This window comes from Athalia rosae, chromosome 8 (assembly GCF_917208135.1).
Source record: "Athalia rosae chromosome 8, iyAthRosa1.1, whole genome shotgun sequence".
Classification (NCBI taxonomy): Eukaryota; Metazoa; Arthropoda; class Insecta; order Hymenoptera; family Athaliidae; genus Athalia; species Athalia rosae.
The window spans coordinates 7,082,447-7,095,398 of NC_064033.1; the positions used below are offsets into that span (position 1 = coordinate 7,082,447).

The window sequence follows — 12,952 nt, forward strand, 5'->3', positions numbered from 1 at the left end:
CTGTGTGTCATTACGTAGCGAAAAATCGTTGCTCCCAAATCGAATTCAAATCGTAATCATTCCGTTTTTTTTTTTTTTGCTTTGATCCGCGTCACTGATTGATAATGAAGAGAAAATTCATATTTAGAAAGAAAAAAAATCAAGAAGACTATTATTTTCGCAGACGTTTTTTCTGGGCGATGGATTGGTAGAGGTAGTGCAGTTCCATGGCCTGCGAGATCTCCTGATCTGACCCCTCCAGATTTTCATCTCTGGGGATACATAAAAAATGAAGTCTATAAGACCCCGCCATTAGATGTAGATGACCTTAAGGCTCGAATAACAAGAGCATGCAGGTCCATTCCAAAATCAACCTTGGAGGCAGTTTGGGAATCGCTGCGGAATCGCTGCGGAATCGACTTGATGTTTGCATCGAAAAGGACGGTGATCAATTTGAGTAGTTTCTGTGACCATAAGTTGATAAAGCAAAATACATTAGCTGAAACAGTTATTGTCTTGTTTTTATTTTTACTCTCACTTTAGATATCTCTACCTGTTATTCATAGATACTTAAGTCATACGGTTGTTATCAATTGTTCGAACCTTGTTTACATACCCGCACCACATTTCAGCATGGTCTACGTGATGCTTACCTCATTGGTCGAATGGGCGTGCCTTTGTAGTAATTAAGCTCCACCCATTCTCGACCTTTCATAAGACTCACCCTGTATAGATCGTTTCGAAATATAATTTGCGAAATCGCGCGACTTATAAGGTATCAGGTCGTTTCGTGAGTGAAACGACGTCGTCAAAAAAGGAATTTCTGCCGAGCGCGCCGACTATATTTATCCCACGTCACTGCAATGCAGCGCCGTCTTGTCCGATCTGGTTTAATATGTCTATGGTAGTGCAATAATTGGGTCAAGCAAGAGTATTTTTGAATGCGTCACGTTTCCGAGAGTATTGCAGGCGTAGGAGTAGCCGTGGAGAATCATTCCAATATAATATAATATTGAGAGTAATCTGAATTGGTAGTTTTGTTGTGAAGCGGAATATCTGATCTCCACGTGAAACTTGTTTAGTGAAAGAGTGCGCGGCAAGGTCACGTATCCGGTGTTGACCGCGCAGTGATTGAGTCTCTTACTATTATATCACTCGCGTGTTTCTGTCATATTTTCTGCGGCTGCCTATCATACGCCAGTCATATTCCAATATTTTTCCTTGCCCCTTCTATTTATCGTATCGTACCCCTTTTTCTGAGGCGCACGCTTAATTATTGTTCCGAAATGTTTCGAGTCTTTCAGGCAAAAGAGCCATAAATCTTATAGAACACATTTCGACTAATAATCCGCATAAAATCAAATTGTGAATCCCCATGAAATGTCTGTGTCATAATTATCAAACCAAAAATCACACCTACAGGACCTCAAAGAGTAACCCTTCCCCTATACCACACCATCTCATGCGGGCGTGATCTAGCCGAGCATATGCATCGTAACGTCTCAGGCACCATTTGAATTGACCCTCAAAGGCATTGGCCTTCAAAGTATAGCAGAAATCTCACTTGACAAAGGACGACGGCAAGACACGTGTTCATTTCTCACAGCTTTTTGGAGCGAACCTTTCAGGACGGATTGGCGCCGCTGTACGTCGGTCCATCTATCTTCGGAATGTAATACGGGCTCCTATCTTTCACTCAAGTGATATATTGTAAAATGCGTATCGTTATGAGATACAGACGAATGTACGCATTGAACATGCGATTGGACGTAGAGCAATCAAGAACGACCCATCTGACCGCCACGCGCTCGCCGCGACACGTTCGCCTGTCGTGTCTTATTTTACTGGGTTCATTTCTTCTAGGGGAAGGATAGAGGCGCGTTGCCACCTAGCGGCGTTTTTTGGAACTGGCCATGTACGTCTGAGCTACGGCGTTAACTGAAGATTTTCTACGACACCCAGCCGTGGGTAATCATATGATGTAATGTTTCTCAGTTATTACAGTTAGAGAGATGGAGTTAATAAATACTCCCATTAATGGATGTGAATCGATTTAATTATAATCACTTACTTTGCACGTGCATTCGTTATAACAGTCGAAACGGGAAGGGCGAGAAGGAGCTAGATGGAGGTATTAATATCTATCAGTCTCACAAGGTGTCGCTACTATATACATTACATTCCTCCAAACATGATTTCTAGCTATTGTCATTTTTCAAAAATATAATTGCGTTTCATTACATACATCAACATACATTAAAATCATCCATTCATTCAACATATCCTTAAATATCACAAAAGTCCAAATGAACTACAGGTCTAGTCTTTGCACCAGTTTTCGATTACGAATTGATCGACGCAAAACTGGGGTCACTGGCACTTTGGTAGGAACTGACACTTGGGATTTCAAACAGTCTTTGGTCTCGATTAAAATGTTAGCTGTCTCTGGGATTGGGGACACACTTGCTGGGTCACTTGAATTAACACTGAACTCACTGGAATATGAGCTAGGTAATCCACTAGCGATACCATCAGGTGTACTACCTTCATGAGGATAATTGTCGAATAGCGACGAATTCCCAGTTAACCCTTCTCGCGCTAGAGGAACTGGATCCTTCTCTATTGAATCACCTCGGTCTTCTCCGATGTCCACTGATTCACCTTGTAATAACGTGGGACGTAACTGATCCACGTGCTTCTTCCACATTAAACCATTTGTTGTCTTTACTCCATAAGTAACAGGTGACAGTCTCGCAATCACTTCAGCTCTAATCCACTTATTTTGTAAGTGTACTTTCGCCATCACTGTTTCTCCCACATCAAATGAACGTACTCTGGCACCTGGTGCATAATGCTGTTGTCTAGCTTGCTGTTGAACTACGCGGCTACGTAAATTCGGTCTTACCAGTTCGCCTGAATCGAGTTCTCATAGGTCGTCCAATTTGCAATTCAGCAGGCGTACATCCCGTGGTACAATGCGGTGTATTGCGTAGACTGAGCAAGACTTGAGTCAGGGCCACTTCTTTCTTGACGTGATCCTCTACCAATAACTTGAAATGTTTCTTGAACGTCTTCACGGCATTCTCCGCTGCTCCATTGGATGCTGAGTGATACGGCGCGGTTCTCACATGCAAAATACCATTCCGCTTCAAGAAAGACTCAAACTTTTCCGATACTAGGCTCGGTCCATTGTCACTCACTAGAACATTTGGGAAACCCCACGTTACGAAATACTCTCCCATCGCCAAGATCATAATCCTTGAAGTAATGTGTTTCATCTTCATTACATCCAGCCACTTGGAAAACGAATCGACTATCACCAAATACATTTCCTCTTTTATCTGGAGATAATCGACGTGGATCCGCTGGTTGAGTCTTTCTGGCCATTTCCAAACATTCAGTTGGGACCTTGGAGGATTCGACGCATTTCCCGAACACAATTCACGAGATTTCGTAATTTTCGCAATGTCCATATCAATTCCTGGCCACCACACATGTGATCTTGCCAATGACTTCATTTTCACTATGCCCATGTGCGTCACATGAAGTTCACTGAGTATCATAGACCTCAAAACACTTGGAATCACTACTCTCAGTCCTAGCATCAAACAATCATCTTCCACACACAATTCATTCTCTCGCTTCTTAAAAATTTCTAAATCCGCTTTAACTTTTCCTAGCCAACCATGTCTGACATATTCTATTACCTCAGACGAAGAAACATCTCTTTGTTTCTCTGTTTTTATTAATTCAATATCTAATGTTGGCACCTCGGATTCTATGAAATTTAAATACGAATAATCATACTTATTCCTGACCTCCTCAACCTCCTCCACCACAACTCTTGGAGCTCGTGACGAACAGTCTGCGCTAACATTGTCCGTTCCATTAATATGTTCTGGAACAAAATCATAAGATGACAGAAAAACAGCCCATCTCTGGACTCGACACCTGTATTCACTTTCACGTTATTCACTTTGATAAATTAACTAACTTCACGTTTGCGTATGAATATCATTTTCATACTCTCTTTATTTCATATCATTAATAATGATAAAACGTATATACACTAAGCACAACAATTAGCGGGCCACCCTGTTTTTGCTCCGAAAAACGTCCGATTTCGGAAACTCATAACCGTTCGAAAAATTGAGGTAGAGAGTTGTAAAAAATAGTATTTTGAAGCGTGAAGCTTCACCTTTCAGATGCTACAAGTCGATTTGAATTGCGTTTTTGCGTTCACTAGTTGTACTCTCCTGATTCAATTCATGTCGAAAACGTCGAGTGAACTTTTGACTTTGAGAAGGTGCACCGAGTGTCTCAGTCGGTAGATTTCAATTTTTTTGATGTCATTTTGAAGGTTGAAATGTTCCTTTGAAAACACGTCCCTCAAATTTTCCGTACGATTTTTTTCGCATGAGTTATGCGACTCTAAAGCAGTTATTGTCCATAAATCTTTGATCGAATACCCTGACCGACACAGTTATCGTATCAAAGTTTTTCAAAAACGAATTTGCAGTTCAAAACTTTGACTTTACGAAACTCTATCGCAGTATTTCCTTATCTGAATTTTCGAAGCTCTGTCACCTTCCGTATGCACCCCTGCGCATCTCCGTGTGAAAGCTTGAAGTTTGACCCCTTGTAGGTAGCGTAAAAATAGCGGGATGGGTGGCCCGTGATACCAAGTTCAAGCTTGAACTGTCCCCCATAAAATGCGCACTTTCGTTTTTTTTTATTTTTTTTTTCCATCGCGTTATTCAACTCAGAACGCGAACAGAAGATTTAACCATTACCTCCGGCATCAGCATTACCCAAGGTGTACCGTGTAGAGGTTGCTCGGTAGGATTTACACCTCGTACCTTACCTCGTGTGTGAGTATGCATGCATTTTGTGCGTACCAGAGATCAGGACCCCATAGTTCGTCAATTCTACGGTATTTTTTGGCTCCAAACCTTCTCTGGTACGTGTAAGTGCGATTTGCTCGTGGTCGTGTCTGTGTTTGTTTTTGTGTGTGTTTATGTCAGTGTATGACTAAAATCGCGTGTTACCGCCTCAGAGCAGAATTTTTCGTGTTCATGTTTAGAACATGTAGGTGGGGTCATACAGATCGTCAGCACAAAAATCGCATTGTTGTAAAATCTCGCGACGTTAGGTTGAGCGCTGCACGAAATTTGGGGGGATATACCGCAATATCAAATTCGAAATTGCATCAACATGCACGAGAGATGCCGCGAAATAAAGAGGCAAAGAGGCGGTAACACGCGATTGCAAATCGCAAATACACGTACCAGAGAAGGTTTGGAGTCAAAAAATACCGTAGAATTGACGAACTATGGGGTCCTGATCTCTGGTACGCACAAAATGCATGCATACTCACACACGAGGTAAGGTAGGAGGTGTAAATCCTACCGAGCAACCTCTACACGGTACACCTTGGGTAATGCTGATGCCGGAGGTAATGGTTGAATCTTCTGTTTGCGTTCTGAGTTGAATAACGCGATGGAAAAAAAAGATAAAAAAAAAACGAAAGTGCGCATTTTATAGGGGACAGTTCAAGCTTGAACTTGGTATCACGGGCCACCCATCCCGCTATTTTTACGCGACCTACAAGGGGACAAACTTCAAGCTTTCACACGGAGATGCGCAGGGGTGCATACGGAAGGTGACAGAGCTTCGAAAATTCAGATAAAGAAATACTGCGATAGAGTTTCGTAAAGTCAAAGTTTTGAACTGCAAATTCGTTTTTGAAAAACTTCGATACGATAACTGTGTCGGTCAGGGTATTCGATCAAAGATTTATGGACAATAACTGCTTTAGAGTCGCATAACTCATGCAAAAAAAATCGTACGAAAAATTTAAGGGACGTGTTTTCAAGGAAACATTTCAACCTTCGAAATGACATCAAGAAAATTGAAATTTACTGACTGAGACACTCGGTGCACCTTCTCAAAGTTAAAAGTTCACTTGACGTTTTCGACATGAATTGAATCAGGAGAGTACAACTAGTGAACGCAAAAACGCAATTCAAATCGACTTGTAGCATCTGAAAGGTGAAGCTTCACGCTTCAAAATACTGTTTTTTACAACTCTCTACCTTAATTTTTTCGAGCGGTTATGAGTTTCCGAAATCGGACGTTTTTCGGAGCAAAAACAGGGTGGCCCGCTAATTGTTGTGCTTAGTGTATATACAAATGCATTTTATTATAAAAAGATAAGCCAAAGTATAAGTTATAGAATACCGTCACTTGAATAATACTCGCTCGCGACGACAATCCTTGCGACCGTCCCGTACAAAGACGAACTCAAGACTGGCCCAGGTAGCGACCCAAGGTAGCGGCGTGCCCAACGCTCGTGACTCGTCACCAGGTGCAACTCCGAAAACTCGAAAATAGGACAATAAAACAAAAACACGAAACCAAGGTCATGAAAGGGATTAGTGACTCTGCCAAGCAATGGTCACCGATGACTCACCTCCCAGGTGGGACTCCAAGACGAAAATAAGGTCATAAAAGGGATTAGCGACTCCACCAAGCGACGGTCAAGGATGACTCATCGCCCAGGTGCAGCCAAGAACGAAAACAAGGTCATAAAACCCTCGGACGCGGACTGCGCGACCCCATCACTCACCTGAGGACCCTCAGTTTACCTCCGGTTACCGAAGCGAGCACATCGGAGCTCCTCACCTGAAATCAGAAATTATAAGTGTTAGTTGCGCGCACCCCATGTGAACTGTCAGAGTACCGTGTTTCAACTAATCATTATTTTGTGGCACAGTGAATTAAGTGAACAATTGTTATCTAGTATAAGTGCATATTATTTGACTAGAACTTTGAACTATATCATTCAACTAAAACTTTGAACTATATTATTTGAATATCCAAAATTATATATTATATTAGTGAAGCGTGGACTTGGGTCTCAAGAATGCAAAGTGTAAACATCGCTGAGGCGACCACGCCACTTCATATCTAAATGTAAACATATTTCGGCGGAGCGCAGTCACGTAAGCACGGCTTCCCCTTGCCCCGCGACTCCACATCTTATTACTTCATATACTGCATTAAAAGCAGGGTCAGTAGCGAAAATTATTCAGTCTAGTTTCCGAACTCGAACGAGTCACTGCACTCTTAGGAGTAGCCCTGATTACCAAACTCTTTGGAGTTATTTTCAATATTCATAAAAATACTCTTAGGAGTTTTACTATTTCAAAGTTATATCATTATATTAAACCAAACTATATCATAACCAGTTATATTCTATATTATACCAAGTTATACTCAAAACGTATTTTACACCGAAATTATAGAATATATATATATATCAAGCTAACTTTAGATTCAATAATTACCTGTGAACCCTACACTCCCAACGACACAAGCAGCCGCAGATCAGCATCGAGCAATCACAGTACAGCATCAACCACCCGCAACCCAGCATCAAGGTAAGACACTATTTTATTCAATATTAGGAATTCCAATCCCAAACCACATTCTATTGAACGCCTTTACCAAAACCCTATTATTCCGTGTTGAGCTGTGCCTAGTGCCGAAATAAGCTGAATCCTTGATGAGCAATGCCAAGTGCAGAATTATTGCTCCTTCCTAGAATCAATAGTCCTAATCGATTCGTACCCAGTGACAAGCGATGCCTAGTGCTGAAAGACGCTTTTCCTTATTTTCCCCATAGAATTAATAAGCAATAGTAATACCCGCTACGCCCTTCCGCACGAAATAAAACAAGTATATTTCATTAAATAATTATTATTCACTTATTTCATCATATGACCTTGTCACATACGGGGTTGGTCGCGAACTAAGTTAATATCGCGGATCATTCACGTCCTACTCCGATGGCGACGACAATGCCTCCGATTTTGTACACATGTACGGGAATACGGGAGGCTGAAAGGAGTTAGTAGAATATGGGAAGGTTCTGGGAGAAAGTTATGAATTTTATTCTTAGAGATGCGACTTACCTTTCTTTTCGGTGTGTCCGGTGTAATTGGGTATATTCTACTGCGGCGTGTTAGCGTGCTAGGGCGAGCTGGGTAGTGGTTGTTAGGTAACAGAAAGTCAATTCACACCAAATTAATGTCCCAAATAATTATAAAGAATATAATTCAGAAAATGGCAGATAAAATGGTTTCACAAGCAATGCAACTAGCTTAGGATTCAAAATAATGATAATAGTAAAAATGATGGTAATGGTAAAATGATGATAATGATGCCAACACCAAGTATGATAATTAACAAAAGAAATGTAAGGATAGTTAAATGTTTAAAGGATCACTCGCGTTTGTACGAGCTACTGTGAGACCAAGTATTCCTAAGTATTTTACTCTAGAAAATATTCTAAGTTTTAGATGGCGAATTCGGCCAGAGCTAACGACGATTGGTAAGAGGTCAAAAGTTGACTGTTAATTTAAGGAAGTGACTCGAAAAAAGTGTGCCATAGTTCTGATGCAGGAGCTTTTATAAGTCCGCGTGGACCATGGAGAGAGACCCGCAATTTCCCCTTATTATCGCATGGTATTTTCCCCCGATCAAAAGGGTCTTAGGAGGAGGCTGTGAACCATGGAGGTGGCAGATAACATAAACAATTTTAGCCACCTCTACTCCTAAGGCGGGGTATCTCGCTGAGTTCCTATGAATTTAGCTTAGTGTATAACGTATTTGAGTTTAAGGTTTCGATGGTGTCACAAATGCATAAGTGCCTATAGCCACTTATTGTTGTGAGTATGTCTATATATATATATATGCGAGTGCGAAACCAAGGCAAGCTCATGCCGGTGAAATGGATGATATTAGGTTAAATTAACAATGAGAATCTCTTAATTCTACGGAGTATGTAAATATATAATACAATAGGTAATTTCTTTGATAAACCATGATGATTAAGGAAATTTAAGCGATTAATATTGGTGGGGTGGTGTTTTGTGGTCGCGGGATGTGACACCTTCCCCCTCAGTTTCAAATGTCAAACGTGTGTTTGGCTTTTGACGCGCCGCGAGACGCTTCTGCAGGTCTTCTATAGAATCAACAACTGGTTGGTATACGGTTACAGAGGATACATCGGGTTCTTTCGTAATCAGTGAAGGAGGGGCAGAGGCTAATTCTTCGTCTTCCTCAGAGGTTCTCCTTCCTTCACGTGGCGTTCTTCCTAGATGGATCAGCAGTGACGCGACTGATGCCCATAAGGCTCCGATCAAGTGGATTGACCACCCATAAACGGTATGCAAGGCATACCCGTGCACAAGAGTATCAATAATGAGTTTGATTAGTTGAAATATGAAATATATCCCAATACCTCCGGCGGCAATAGATCCAAATGACGTAAAAGAGGACCAAATCTTGCTCCAGGTTGTTTTTGCAATATTCTCCAGGGCTTTTTCGTCAAGTAGATTTAGCATAGAGAGTCCTTGTCGTACAGTCGGTTGTCCATTGGCTCTTCGAGTTATGGTGTGTAGGACAGATGGTCTCTCCACGGGGAACATGATGCGTTCGCGTAAATTTTCCAGATCTTCGCTGGCGTAGATTCCGCTCGTTGCCAACTCTCCCGGGTTGGTATATTTCCATGTAGGTTTCGTCAGGGGTTCCATCACTGTAGGTGGTATGCTTTTTACCGGGTTAGGTAAGAGTTTGTACCATCCATCGATGAGAAAATACATAGGCGGAAGGAATTCGTTGCAATTTACTTGGGTGCCAGTTTTGACTAGCACATGGGTTCTTGGCGGAAGGAACATTGTTTCATTTCCTTTTTCCACGGGTAGCTGGTTGTAACACTCCCTGGTTCTGAGTACGCGTACTTCCACAGGTATACATTTGACAATGTGCACCACCTCTCCGGCACTGAGAGCCATGTAGCCGGGTCCTTTCATCAGGTGATAAGCGAATTCGTCGGGCGAAGAAGTAGCTGTGGTCAATGAGTTGCGTAATACTTGTTTCTCTAACTCACACCGTTGTACTAGTATATCTTTGTACAGCTGATTCATTTGCGTACGCACGTGCCGCTCAACATAAACGAACTTGGAGTTGACATAGGCAAACATGTCGAGGTTCTCAACTGCAAGCTTCCTTCGGGCAGGTACCGCTTCCTCCCTCCTTGTTTCTACAATTATCAATTTGGGATGTTCGGTTTTTATCATGGTATATCCACATAAATGTTGTTCTCCTCGTTTTGTTAAAGCGAACGTCACATCGCCTGCTGTCACGGTATACATTATAATTTTATCGTTAGATGTTGGATCTTCTATTTTATTTCCAATTCCTTCATAGAGTACATCGTATTGGTTGAACCGACAGTTCTCCTGGGGTAAGGTAGTCCAAAAGGTGTGGCCACCGTCAACATCGACACATGCTTCGTCGCTGTAGGTGCACGTAGTTCCTGATCGAAGATATAATTTGTTATTCTCCAAATTTACCGAGGCTCGGTACGTTCTTAGACTGATCGTCACTGCCGCTTGTACAACTACGTCATCCCAGCTTCCGTAAGGGTCTGCATATTGGGTTCCCTCACAGTATCCTCCTGGTTGAATTTTCCCCGCCAAGGTGATACTGGCTGTGGTAGAGGAGTTTGGTTTTATTCCGGAGACTTGGTTTTCCCTGTTGTAGTAAAATATTTCGGTTCGATGCATCTCTTTGCATGAGTCCTGGCTAACCTCTGATATATATCGCGCAACGCCGTTTGGCACCCCCGATAAGTGAAAATGCATTCCACAGTAAAAGATATTTCGGTGTATCTTCACGCTGCATTGCGTGACCATACTATGTTCGTATTTTGCCAGCTGGAGTAATTGGATATAAGGGCTCGTTGTATTGGGGTTTACGTCCGGGATATCGCAATCTCCGACGTCAATAAGGGATACAGTTGATATATTAAGATTCGGCCCACCGCAATCGTAACCAACCAGGCCCAATGCCCTTGTGGGTAATAGTAAAATAAGTACGATCGCTATCATCATCGTTTATCTGGAAACAGACGTTCCCTAAATTAATTCTATAATTTCCTTATATATATCTTAATACATATATATGTGTGTGTAGGGTGGAGTACATGGGTTACACATTCTTTCTATTTTGTATTCGTCTAAAACCTTTTTTTTTTATTTTTTTTTTTTTTATTTTTAATAATTTTTTTTCTTTCAACACATAGTTGTTTCGGACCCTTCTATTTTAAAGTTTACAAATTTGGTTTCTAAATTAATGGTGACCCTGGCCGTGCCTGGGGTGTGCCCTTCATTGAAAAGAATTACAATGCTGTATGGTCCAGCCTTCATAGTATAACGATCCCAATCAGATTTCGTTATGGTGTTGCCCTGAACATCGTCATAAATGAATTTGAAATACCCCGGTTCCAGATAACCCTCCAGAACTAACTGCGTGAGCATGTTATCCTTTTCACATCCCATTGGATTATTATAGAAAATGAATATTTCCTTTTGACGGAATTCTACTGTCATCAGGTTGTCTATTAGATCCTAATTTTCCCGTATAACGATTGGTCTGTCTCTAGTCATTTTCGGCATTTTCTAAAATGAAAAGGTGCGTACATGAGTTTTATATGCGAGTAGGGTCATGTGTTTGGTGCATCATCCTTTTTAGTTTATTACGGTGCACTACCCGGTTATTGTTTTTTACCTTGATCCTAACGTTCTGATTATTTAATATCTCTAGAACCTTGTACGGACCCGTATAATGATCTCCGAATTTGCCATCCCTTGGTTCCTTTAGCAAAAATACCTCGTCTCCTTCACTTAAATGTAAAGGGTTTATTTTCCTGTCGTAATAATATTTATACCTTTCTTTGGCCTTTATCAAATTTTCTCGTGCTTCCGTCTGCAAATTCTTTAGAGTGGTAAATAACTGTTTCAAGTAATCCTCGTAACTCCTGTCAAGTCGTTCGTCTATCGTCGTATGTTCGGATGGTAACCTAGCTAGCCTTCCGAATACCAATTCGTGGGGCGTGAATTTAGTTCCTTCATGTACGCTAGTATTGTAAGAAAACAGCACAATCCAGCCATTCATCCCAATTGTTGGTTTTCTTTATATATTGTTTTAAATATTCCACCAATACATGATGCGATCTTTCTATTGAACCATTCGATTGAGGGTGAAATGCCGTTGTTCTACATTGTTTAATCCTGAATTTCTTAGCTACAGCTTTCATAAGTGAACTAATCAAACTTGCGCCCTGATCTGTTAATATATATTTTGGGGCTCCGAATTTAAAGAATACATTTTTTATTAATGCTTCTGCTATTTTGGATGACGTTGTGGTTTCGAGGGGTATTGCCAAGCAATATTTAGAAAGCTGATCCTGTATGGTTAATATACCGGGTGTCCCATTTTAATCTTACATCTGATTTATCTCGGAAAATACGACTCCGATCGAATTTTGAGTCAAATAAAACTTTTAGGGTTTAGAGGGGGACGTTAAAAAAAAAAATTTATTCCGGTCCAGGATAAAAAATGGCGACGTTAAGACGGCCAACATGGTTTTTTTAAACGGAAACCTGATTTTTTTTTCACATCATAAAATTTATCGAATCAAAACAAACAACTTTTGTAAGAAACATTTTGCCATACAAGTTCATAATTTTCAGGTAAGAACAATTTTTGTTGCGCGTGTGCGCGCCGAACACTCACATGGATTAGGTCTCTGTGGCTCGTCACTTCCGCGGTATTTTTAGACTCCAAACCCTCCATGTGAGTGTACTCTGAACACTTCTTAAAGGTGTTCAAATATCCCGCCATTCATGTTCAAACATGCCCGAACTCTCCTCTCGAACCCATCAACTGTTCTTACCAGAACATCCCTCGGGATTGCACGGCAGGTAGCTCGTATCCGCTCCTTCATATTCTCTCGGGTCGTTGGAGCTTGAAGGTAGACTATACCTTTAAGGTAGCCCCATAAGAAAAAATCAGGTGAGCTAAGATCAGGTGACCTTGGAGGCCACTGGATAGGACCACCTCG

At 41.3% G+C, this 12,952-nt stretch overlaps 3 protein-coding genes across 4 annotated transcripts in view; 1 reads left to right on the forward strand and 2 right to left on the reverse strand.

The window, feature by feature from the left end:
* Positions 1-2,290: 2,290 nt before the first annotated feature.
* Positions 2,291-5,056, reverse strand: LOC105687897 (uncharacterized protein K02A2.6-like). Its single transcript, XM_048659624.1, has 4 exons — positions 5,028-5,056; positions 4,878-4,972; positions 2,942-3,877; positions 2,291-2,892 (listed from the first exon to the last, which is right to left on the reverse strand). Exons 1-4 carry the CDS (start codon positions 5,054-5,056, stop codon positions 2,291-2,293), a joined length of 1,662 nt encoding a protein of 553 aa, XP_048515581.1.
* A 2,236-nt stretch (positions 5,057-7,292) lies between these two features.
* The window catches only part of LOC125502022, a 45,240-nt gene continuing 39,580 nt past the window's right edge, over positions 7,293-12,952 (forward strand). The window contains exon 1 of one of the 2 annotated variants that reach the window (XM_048659501.1): positions 7,293-7,421. The gene's annotated coding sequence lies outside the window, so the exon portion shown is untranslated. The remainder of the gene's footprint in view (positions 7,422-12,952) is intronic. The other variant, XM_048659502.1, reaches the window with a different exon arrangement.
* Positions 11,527-12,004, reverse strand: LOC125502031. The gene has a single exon (XM_048659520.1). The coding sequence runs from the start codon at positions 12,001-12,003 to the stop codon at positions 11,536-11,538; it is 468 nt and encodes a 155-aa protein (XP_048515477.1). The 5' UTR covers position 12,004; the 3' UTR covers positions 11,527-11,535.

Bases quoted from the DNA above. Each gene is read 5' to 3' on its own strand.
- LOC105687897 (XM_048659624.1), bottom strand. From the start codon at position 5,056: ATGAACACGAAAAATTCTGCTCTGAGGCG. The intron at 4,973-5,027 runs GTAACACGCGAT...AAACAAACACAG, and splicing joins AAAAATTCTGCTCTGAGGCG to ACACGACCACGAGCAAATCG. The intron at 3,878-4,877 runs GTACGCACAAAA...ATTTTGTTCCAG, and splicing joins CTATGGGGTCCTGATCTCTG to AACATATTAATGGAACGGAC.
- LOC125502031 (XM_048659520.1), bottom strand. From the start codon at position 12,003: ATGAATGGCTGGATTGTGCTGTTTTCTTACAATACTAGCGTACATGAA.